The following is a 10747-nucleotide window of genomic DNA, read 5'->3' on the forward strand; positions in this document are numbered from 1 at the left end:
TTGCTACAGCAACAGTGTTGCATGAAATGTCACACCCTTCACAGTGTGGGATTGTCAAGAGGTGAAGACTCGACTGACCAATTTCCAGCATGATATCACCAAGTTTGGGGCCATTGTACCTGAAAATATAAGGCCTTAAAGCTGCTGTCCGGAGTTTCCGTTTGTTTTCAATTTATGTATCATTTTTTAACAAAGCTTAAATCTGTTAGTCTAGTTCGATACTATAATATAAAGTTAGTATAATGCGATATGAAAATTTATTCCTGAGCTCCGCCTTCCTCTCATAGACCCCCATGTTATTCCAAAAAGCGCCGGTTGCTGCCGACCAATCAAGTTCGAGCTTCAGCTTTGTCATGCTGTCAATCAACGGTTACGCGCACAGCAAGCAAGCCCATGCAGAGGAGGGAGAGCTCCGCACTACGCAACCGCGCGCACATTTGTTTTGCTTGTGGAGGAGAGAGCATCAGGGCTCAGCAACTTCCAGAAAAGTTACCAATCCCACGGCTTGTCAGGCCAAGAGACTGCAGGATGTTTTTTGGCTCGGGGTGCTCGCGTCGCTCCCCGACCACGGCCTCCATAGCCCGCCTGGCGGCTTCGTTTAGATGCCCGACCTCTGGAGGAAGATGTTGGGGTGTCTGGGACATACTCTTCGTCAGAGGAGTCATGCAATTCTGAACGCTAGATAGAAATAAATAAACAATGTAACACTTATACACGCGTAAATGCACTAAGTTTGATAAACAACGTCATTGAGAGGGATACACGAGTGTAATCACATATTGAAATTTTACTCGTTCGTCCTAGCAGATTCATGTTATTTTGGTATTAGGACAAGTTAGACTCAATTACAGCATTCTAATGTAATTCCTTTATTATTTACAAAATGTACTAAATGTAGAAGAGGGGAAAACAGCAAAACAGGCGAGATGCTGCAGCACTCCAGGCACTCCTCTCATGTACTCCGCGCGTGCACAAATAAAGGGGCGAAATCAGAGGGAGGGAGGGTGGGACCACCAGTGTTTTGGGAGACGCTGCGATTCAAACTCCGGACAGCATCTTTAAGAACTCCTACAGTGGTGGAGGATGCGGGCAGGGGCGGATTGAACGTTATTTCATTCGGTCCGTTTGACCGAAGGGCCGGTCCAAATCTGGGCCGGTGCGCTGGTATTTATTAAATAATTTTTGCTCGATTGCACAGATGGGCTGGTCTGGTCCAAAAAAGTCCTGGGGCGAATTTGACTCCCAATCCGGCCCTGGATGCAGGCATACATTTAAACCAACAACAAACGACAACAGAGTTTATGGTGAATGAGCGTCCTGGCTGCCTCCTCCATAGGATCTGTCAATCATTCCAGATCAGACTGTCAATCAAGTAGCCCCGCCCCATTGCTCCGCAAAACTTTAACACTTTATATAATATTCAGTATTGATTTATTTCAAGATTAGCCACCTAATCTCTCGTTTTGACCATAACAGCTAACAGAAACAAATTCTGAGCCATAGAAAAGCAGTCTATCAAATTTTAGTTTTTTCCATGTAGAATTGGGGTCTATGGAGCCAGAGCTTTTTGGAGCCAACCCCTGGTGGACGGTGTGATATTGCAAGTTTTTGACACTTCTGGATAGGCTTCATTTTTGGAGCCAGGCGCTATGTCCATCTTTATATACAGTCTATGGGCATCACCATAGACTCGTCACAGCGCCTCTCCTCTCTGCTCCGCCCTCGCTGGTTGCCGAGGAGACCAGCTCGTTCGCCCCGCCCATCTTACTTGTCATTAGTCTGTTGCGGAGCCTGTCAGAGTGTCTGCGCTGTGATTGGCTGAGTGCGTCTTTGACCTCATCGCTGCAGCAGCTTTATAAACACGGAGCTGGAAAGCCGGAGTGAAGCTGACGCGTCGTCAGGATTCACTGAGCGTCTCCTCATCACAGCCTGGGCGCACTGACACCACCATGGGAAACCCCAGAGTGTTCTTTGACATCACCATAGATGGAGCTCGCACCGGCAGGATTATCATGGAGGTAAGAGGAGCATTTTCACGTCTCTAGCCTCACTTTTAGTCCCATTTAGGGTTACAGTTTTTAAACGCCTGACCGACATGTTGCAGTGCGTCAACTTCTCTCCTGCAGCTTCCAGTCTTCCATTTTGTCAGATTGTATACCCCAGAGTGTATTTCATCACAATATAGTACAATTAACTGTGTGAATGTCCAGAAAAGCAAGCGAATCAGATAAAAACTCTTCCGAAATGATCAGGCTGTGAGCTGCAGGAAACGCCCAGCAGCAGCAGCAGGACTGCAGCTGGAGTGTGCAGGTCATGGAGCTGCATACATTTCTGCAAAAAGCAACACAGTTACACCTAATTCATTACTCAACACACTTGCAAATATGTCTTTTTCAATGTGAAAAAACAACTTCAAACAAATATAATAACAGAAAATCATTGTCTCAAGTGTCAAGACTGAATTTAACGTGAGATCATGTGTTATTATTGTTTTGTAGTATTTATCAGACGATATTAACAAGTATACAGACAATTTAATCTACAAAATCTTGTACAAATACTGTAAAATAATAGGAGTTATATAAAATGTCTTGACCTATGCAGCCACATTGCATTACTTTGGCTTTTCGTGTTTAATGAGGGATGTGGAAAAACCTTGAAATTACCAATAAACGTGGTTTAGTATAATACTGCATTAAAGTGCTGTTACTAGGTGGGTTTTTCAAGATTTTTTGTGTAAAAAGTAGTTTTGTAATAATGTATAATTTTATGTGAATAAAAATCTTGTAAAAAAAAGTCAAAATACTTTTGTGAAACTAGTAATTAAATTTTTAATTCCAAGAATCTAGTTCATATGAAGTGCAATAAGATTACCAGCAGGTGACTGTTGATACGAATCGTGCATATTTGTCAGATCTCTATTTTAAAAATAAATAAATAATGTGTAAATATAATACCTAAAAATATAAAGTTAAGTCTGAACACACCTTCTCAGTCAGTGCTTTTTATTTATTTGTATTATTTTCTACATTGTAGATTAATACTGAAGATTAATAATAATAATAATAATAATTCCATATTTATTCTTTTAGAGTTTTGATATCTTCAGTATTAATCTACAGTGTAGAAAAAAATTAAATATAAACTATTAAATGGGAACGTGTGTCCAAACTTTTGTCTGGTGGTGTCTTTTTTTCTGTTATTTTTCATAATTACAACAATATGCTGGTAAATGGAGATTATATGTAACTTCACATAAAAATCTTGTGAATTTGACAATCTCCATTTTTCAGCGTTAAGTCAGATTTGATATTCTTTCTCAAATAAAAGAAACAGTTAGAGTTGAAACCCTTGTCAATTAATTGATTAGTGAACTCAGAAAAAAATCTGTTCAAAACATTCTTACTTTTACAAGATACCACAAAATGACAGAAACTATTCTATCCATCAAAATACAGCCATTTTACTAAATTAAAATGCAATTTCCAAAACTTCATTTGACACAAGATTGTATGTATTATTTTTAAGGTTTACTGAAAGTTTTTTACATGTGTAAAAATAAGTAAATTACCTTTAAATTAGGTATAGTAATCTAACATTAAAAAATAATCATGCAAAACAAAAATAATGATATTTGTCGGGTTTAATTATAGAATTTTGTTAAAACATTTTTGTAAGTTTACATTAAAATCTTGCTAAAAAGCTGTGTCCATCTAGAAAAATACCTTTTCATTACCTTGAATGAAACAGTGAAGTGTTCATTTAAGAACAAATCCAGTATCATAGTTTTTACATGTAACTGTATATAAAAGTCTTAAAAATCTGATAGACCTTCATTATTATTATTATTATTATTATTATTATTATTATTATTATTCACTTTTTTTTATGGCTGTAAATTCCCACTCTATTTATATAATATTCTAAATATTTTCATGTATTTTAAAAATACAGAGAAACAGTAAAATAAGAAAAATAAATTCTGTGCAGAGGAAATCATTTTAAAGTAGACTTTGACCAAACACTCAAATGATTAGATAACTTTGTGTTGGCAGTTTTTGTTTTGTTTTGTTTTTTTTAACTTTCTTTTTATTGATTTTTCAGAACAGGTTAAAACACACACACACACACACACACACACACTGTAAAAAAAATACAAATAAAAAAAAATATATCAAAATTTTATGGTGGCTGTTTTTACTGCATCTGCAACCTGGAATGACCTGCAGAACAATCACATCGTTTTATGAGACAAGGTTTTATTAGTTAATCTTATTGTCCAGCTGTTCTTGTTTTACCTGACTAGTTTGTTTCAGATGGTTTTCTGTCACGCCCTTCAAACTCCTGTGTGCGGGCTCATCAGACTAATCACAAGTGGCTGTGCTGGAAGGACAGCTGGCATGAATGAACAATCAGCGCTGCTTAAAAGCCTGGCTCTTGCCTTAGTTCCTTGCTGGATTATTGACTCATTCCACACGCCGCACCCCGTTCTTTGTTTCATCTTGCTCTGCACTTCACACATGCCGTTGTCTGGACTCTTCCGCTCTCTTTCTGGATTACACTGTCTGTCCCCCTGCTCCCTGGACTCTGTCCCTCACGTGGATTACCTGTCTGCTTCCTCTGTCTTTGTCACATCTACACCATCGGCTCCTTCAACTCAGTCTTCCACCTCGTCCTCTGATTTCCCCGGACAGTCATGAGTTTTACCGATTAGTTTAGTTTTATTTATAGTGTTTTCCTCGGCCGTCTGGTCCGCCTTTAGTTTTGTTCAGTTTAGTTTCTCCCATTCTATTTCCCTGTGCCTCCTTTCTCCACTCTTTAGTTTAGTTTAGATTTATTCACGGCACTTGGCCGTCGCCCTTAGTTAGTTTTTCCTCATCCTGTTATTTTCTCTGCCTATTCGTTGAGCACCTTTGTTTGATGTATATTTTTCTTATTAAATCATTATCAATTCACATGCTGGTCTGCTGCCTGCTTCATGGGTTCTAAAATGCCCTAGTTCATGACAGTTTTCTATTATTCTACTAAATATTTTTATTGCCATTGTTTTCCAAGTTTCTTACTCGTATGCCTACATCTTGGCTGCATTGTAAATAAGGCATCAATGGTTTCCTTGTTTCACTAAACACTGAAGGGATTTTAAACCATTTCCGGGCAAAAACACCATGCAATATCTGTTGTCAGCTGTTCAGATGTGAAGTTTTCTTGCTTTTCCATGACATTTGTGACAGCAAATTACCACTTCATTGAACATATTTACGTTAAACATATTTGTATACGTTGTATTGGACAATATTCAATTTTTTTCCTTTTTGGTATTGATTTGCTGAAAAACAAGTGTTAAAAATCAATACTGAAAATGATGCTACAGCCGCAACCACTAACTGAAATCTGTTTTTTACAGCTCCGGGCTGATGTTGTCCCAAAGACTGCAGGTAGGTAAGCCAGAAAATAAAGCGCATTGCTGCCAGACCTGCTCAGGGGTCCGTTTCACAAAGCAGGTTTAGTGAAAACTCTGAGTCTGTTAACCCTGAAGTGAATGAAACCCTGAGTTTTCCGTTTCAAAAAGGGAGGTAAATAAAACCAGAGACAGAGGGGTAATTCTAGCCTGTTTGACACAGAGAGGTAACTTAAGCTCTTGGTCAGTTACCGTAGTAACAGAGTCTATGAACCTAACCTGGTCGGGACCAGATTTTTCTCAGTAAACCTGGAGTTTCTCTCTGTCCTAGCCCTCTTTCAGTCACACACGCTATTTGATTTCCTCATTCATTCAGGCAGCAGGTGAGTTTTGACGTAGCCTAGTTCTGCCTTCTGTCTAAATAGCATGTCCTTTCATTAACGATCCAGTGGATGAAGGAGCAGCATTACTGCACGGACAATTATGAAATGGAAGTTTTTTGTATAATGTCAGAGATGCAGAGCACTTCAGTGAGACAACTGTATGGATCACGGTCAGAAAAGTGTCCCTGGCCCTGAAATGACTTACCCATCTTTGTGGTTTTCCTGGACATAAACCTGTCAGAGCATCAAGGAGGAGTTCCACAGGATTGCAGGTGAATGATGTAGACACATCTGTTCAATTAATTTTAAATCGTATTCTGTTAATGACATTGTGCTGCAACCTCAGACAGAGATTTCTAATTTTCTTTTCTTTTAGAATTTCCCAGCTATTGTTCTTGTATTTCATCTTTAGCTGCTGCGATGTGCACTTCTCCCCTGCAGGATTGCACCTAAATGAAATAACCTAACAGGCTACCATTCAAACAGTTTTTCCCTGTAATATTATTATGATTGCAAAGACATTTAAACTTCCGCATTGACCCAGGCAACAATGTTCTCCCACACCGTCCTTCTCTCTTTTGCAGCTGCAGCGGTGTTGCACTTCTTTCTAAAAACATGTTCAAACTCGCCATATAAGCGCATTAAGATTTCCAATTCAAGTAGGGTGAAAAACGCAGACAAAACCAAATCTAATCAGCTGTTCTGGAACCAGAAACTCAGAGTTTCCTATCTCAGAGTAGTTCAGGGTTACACTCAGAGTTTGTTGAACCTGCTTTGTGAAACAGACCCCAGGCCTTTATTTTCTCCACACCAAAAATGTATGTATGTTTGGTAGGGAAAAATGCGCGTCCCCATTCGTCTTCAGCAGTATTTGCTCTAAATATGGGTCGAGGCTGTGGGTGATGCAGAGTGTGAACACAACATGCTGATGAAGCAAGTCTTAATAATGAGGCTGAGCTCCATGTGAGGGTGAACAGTGAGGAGCTGCTGTGATTAATAAGAAGGAGAAGACAAAGGAAAATAAGTCTTATTGTCTTGAAATCTCCTGGCAGCTCTAAACAAGCGGTGGCCAGCTCTGACTGCTCTGTCTCACAACATTAATAACTCTTCTAACAAGCAAACCGGCGTGATTCATTACTGACTGACTGCTTCCGTCCTACTTAGCCATTGTTAGTTATATGACCTAATTATACTGCAGGATTAATGGCCTATATGCTTCTTTTGTGCATACAGTGGTTGCTATATTAGCTTCTGTTGGAAAAGCTGCAGTGAAGCTCTTTGACTTTTATATTTGCTAAGCCATGCCCAAAGATTGGATATAGCTGTTTAGAATTTTATAAGGACTCCCATATGTTTAGAAGTTGTCTTAAAGCATGGACAATAACAAGAGAGGCTGTGAGCGGAATTAATGTTTTTGTGAGTTAAATGTGCCTTTTGTCTCCTCTGCAAGGAGAAAGTTGGGAGAACAGCTTCAGCAGCCATGGTTGGATTACTAAATGGGCCTGCAGGGCAAAAGCTCAAGATGCAAAAAGACTAGAAGGCAACTACAATGAGACGAAAATTACTATATGGAGGCACGAAATAATGACAGAGCCTCAAAGAGTCACAAAAAGATGCAGAACGATTCACTAAAGTGACTCATATGACAACAAAGAGACAGAAAAGGCACCACAAAGAGACACAAAACAACCACAAAGGGGCTCAAAACCACCCCACAACAACCACAAGGACACACAACAAGGGAAAACTGCAGTCACTCAAACAATCCTATATTAAGAGACACATACTAATGGCAAAGATAATCAAAATGACCACAGGCTGAAAAGGAACAAAATTATGCTCAAAACAATTTTAAGAAGCACAAAACAACCAAAAAAGCCCCAAAATTGAGTACAAAGAGACACAAAATAGCCACAAGAGACATAAAGAGATGCAAAACATCTCAAATGTGATGATGCAAACAGTTACAAAGACACTGAAAATAACCAGAAAGAGACTCAAAACAACCATGACACACAAAATGATGACGAAGAGACACAAAGCAACTTCAACGAGACATGAAACAGCTTACAAGACTCAAAACAACTGCAGTGATATGCAAAATAGCTACAGAGACACAAAACCACTCCTGAGACACAAAGCAAGCACAAAGAGACACAAAAGAACCACGAAGAGACACAAAGCAACCACAAAGAGACACAAAACAACCACAAAGAGATATATAACAGCCACAAGTTATACAACAAGGAAAATGATGTCAGAGAGAAAACATAACAAGGATATGCAAAATTAAATCAAAGAGTCAACACAACTGCAGAGATACAATATATCCCAGAACTAGAAACGCACTCAGAGAGCGCAGTACTCCACCAAGGCTGCTCAACAGCCTTGGCAGCAACATTTTTCTTTATTAATGCTGCATTTGTTTATTAGTTATCAATAATCAGAAATCACGGCAACATAGAATATGGTCATTTAATATAGCTGTATCCAGAAACAAAATGACCTTGCACTGAGCACAGGCGTGTGTTATGCATGTGTATGTTATGTAAGGATACCGAATCGTGTGACCTAAATATGCAGCGGGCAGCGGGGATTGGTGGAACCCGGAAATACACCCACAATTTAATCAATTGTTCCTTGTATGATTTTCGACGGATAAGTCCTGATAAGTCCGCAGTGGTAGATTTGTTGTAGGATCGCAGTCATGATTGTCATCAGACAGCTCACGTAGTGTTCACTTGTCGTCATAGTTACAGTGACGCCGTGCCGCTATCTTGTAATGATATAGACTATAAGCTGCATCACTGTCCAAATCTAATCACTTGTGTCATTTCTGACCTTCCCTGAAAATGAAATTGAAATCCGTTAGTCTGTTTTTAAAGTAATGTTGCAAGTGGACACACAAACAGATGGACAAACCAACGGTGATCGTCACATACTTCCTTGGTTCCTTGGCAAAGTAAAAATAGAAGAAGACATACTGTATTGCCACATGAAGAGTCAAAACAACTACAAAGATACCTCTAGCAATCTGGAACAGAAAATTAACCATCTACTGCATAGAAACGTCCTCAAAACAACCAAAAGAGGTGCAACAAAAAAGATGCAACAAAATGGCAAATTAAAAATGGCCTTAAAAGACTACAGACATACCAAACATCCACAGAAGACTCACAACTACCACAAAGAGATGGAAAGTGAAGAGACAGACACTAAAAACTGCTAGAGACTAACCCCTGTACTGAGGGGCCTGTTGACTTATAATGAGTCCATGTTAGCAGTATTACTGTAACAAGCAGTATGGCAGGTACACAGGAGGAGAGGGAAAGGCCTGATGATCAGATGTAGAGAGGGAAAAAGTTAAAAAGACGTCTGCCCTAGTTTGTCTTCCTGTATTTCAGTCGGTGCATGTATCTATAAGGAATCGTCTGTGTTTTCCAGAAAATTTCCGTGCTTTGTGCACCGGAGAGAAAGGTTTTGGCTACAAAGGCTCCACGTTTCATCGTGTCATCCCTAGTTTCATGTGCCAGGTACAGTTAAGGCAAGGAATTTGTCCTGTTTCTGTTCAGATTTATTTATGATTGCCACATGTGCTGAGCTAACTGGATTTGAGGTCTTTTTTGTTCTTTCAGGGAGGAGACTTCACCAACCACAATGGAACTGGAGGCAAATCCATCTATGGCGAGAAGTTTGCTGATGAGAACTTCACGCTGAAGCACAAGGGCATGGGGACACTGTCCATGGCCAACGCAGGGCCCAACACTAACGGATCACAGTTCTTCATCTGTACAGCCGACACCGACTGGTGAGCTCCTCTCTGAGCGTGAACAGCTTCAGGTGTCGCTCTCACATACTAATCTGGTCTCTGCTCTCCAGGCTCAACGGGAAACACGTGGTGTTTGGCAGCGTTGTGGAGGGCGCTGATGTTGTCAAGGCGATAGAGAAGCAAGGCACAAAGAGTGGCACTCCTAAATCCAAGGTTGTCATTGCCGACTGTGGTGAACTAAAATAGTGTGTCTCCTTCATGTCCACCTGCTCTCCTTTATCATCCCAGTTAAACTCTAAGCATCAGCGTATCAGCAGTATCACTAGAAAAAACACCCAGTGAACCCACTTTCTCCTCTTTAAAATGTTTGTCTACTGTGTTGACATTTGTTCTGTAATATTTTGTACCTTCTAATCTGTCCTTTAAGGGCCACATTTGTTAACAAAATCTGAATAAAATGATGATGGTGTAAATAAAACATGTCCATGTCCTCTCTTTACCTCGAAAAAACTTATGATTATATTTTAGTATTTGTGTTATATGATCGTAATGTTAAATTTTGATTAATTCACTGGTTGTAAAAAAGTTCATTGTTACCCATCAATATGTTTTCATTTTTTTAATTCTGCTGATGACATGGTCCTCACCAGATAATACTATTACTAGTTAAATGTTGATCTGAACTGAGGATCAGCTCTGTCTCCTTCAGTATAATCTGATCCTAAAGTTCAGGATCAGAGTCGATCAAGACATTTTGTAACTGATCAACACTACAGTTCAAAGAAATGTCCTTATTTTTGAAAGAGAAGCATTTTTTCAATTAATATAACAAAAATGAATCAGAAATACAGTCAAGACATTTTTAATGTGGTAAATGACTATTCTAGCTGGAAATGGCTGATCTTTAATGGAATATCTCCATAGGGGTACAGAGGAACATTTCCAGCAACCATCACTCCTGTGTTCTAATGCTACATTGTGTTAGCTAATGGTGTTGAAAGGCTAAATGATGATTAGAAAACTCTTGTGCAATTATGTTAGCACATGAATAAAAGTGTGAGTTTTCATGGAGAACATGAACTCGTCTGGGTGACCCCACACTTTTGAATGGTAGTGTATGACATCACGATCCTCAGCTGGATCCTTTGTTTTTGTCTGTGGTCACACAGGCGTTGTAAATTTGAATCATTTTCTCAT

The 10747-nt window shown here is 39.4% G+C and overlaps 1 protein-coding gene across 1 annotated transcript; it reads left to right on the forward strand.

Annotated features, from left to right (window-relative positions):
• Positions 1 to 1857: 1857 nt before the first annotated feature.
• Positions 1858 to 10028, forward strand: ppiab (peptidylprolyl isomerase Ab (cyclophilin A)). The gene is made up of 5 exons (XM_022209031.2): positions 1858 to 2018; positions 5405 to 5435; positions 9226 to 9314; positions 9417 to 9589; positions 9661 to 10028. Exons 1-5 carry the CDS (start codon positions 1950 to 1952, stop codon positions 9794 to 9796), a joined length of 498 nt encoding a protein of 165 aa, XP_022064723.1. The 5' UTR covers positions 1858 to 1949; the 3' UTR covers positions 9797 to 10028.
• The last annotated feature ends 719 nt before the right edge of the window (positions 10029 to 10747 follow it).

Source organism: Acanthochromis polyacanthus, chromosome 18, assembly GCF_021347895.1.
Source record: "Acanthochromis polyacanthus isolate Apoly-LR-REF ecotype Palm Island chromosome 18, KAUST_Apoly_ChrSc, whole genome shotgun sequence".
NCBI classification, from domain to species: domain Eukaryota; kingdom Metazoa; phylum Chordata; class Actinopteri; family Pomacentridae; genus Acanthochromis; species Acanthochromis polyacanthus.

What these genes read in the sequence shown, in the direction of transcription:
- ppiab (XM_022209031.2), top strand. Translation starts at nt 1,950, where the DNA reads ATGGGAAACCCCAGAGTGTTCTTTGACATCACCATAGATGGAGCTCGC. An exon ending in CCGGCAGGATTATCATGGAG is followed by an intron (nt 2,019 to 5,404) that starts GTAAGAGGAGCA and finishes TGTTTTTTACAG; the next exon opens with CTCCGGGCTGATGTTGTCCC. An exon ending in TCCCTAGTTTCATGTGCCAG is followed by an intron (nt 9,315 to 9,416) that starts GTACAGTTAAGG and finishes TTGTTCTTTCAG; the next exon opens with GGAGGAGACTTCACCAACCA.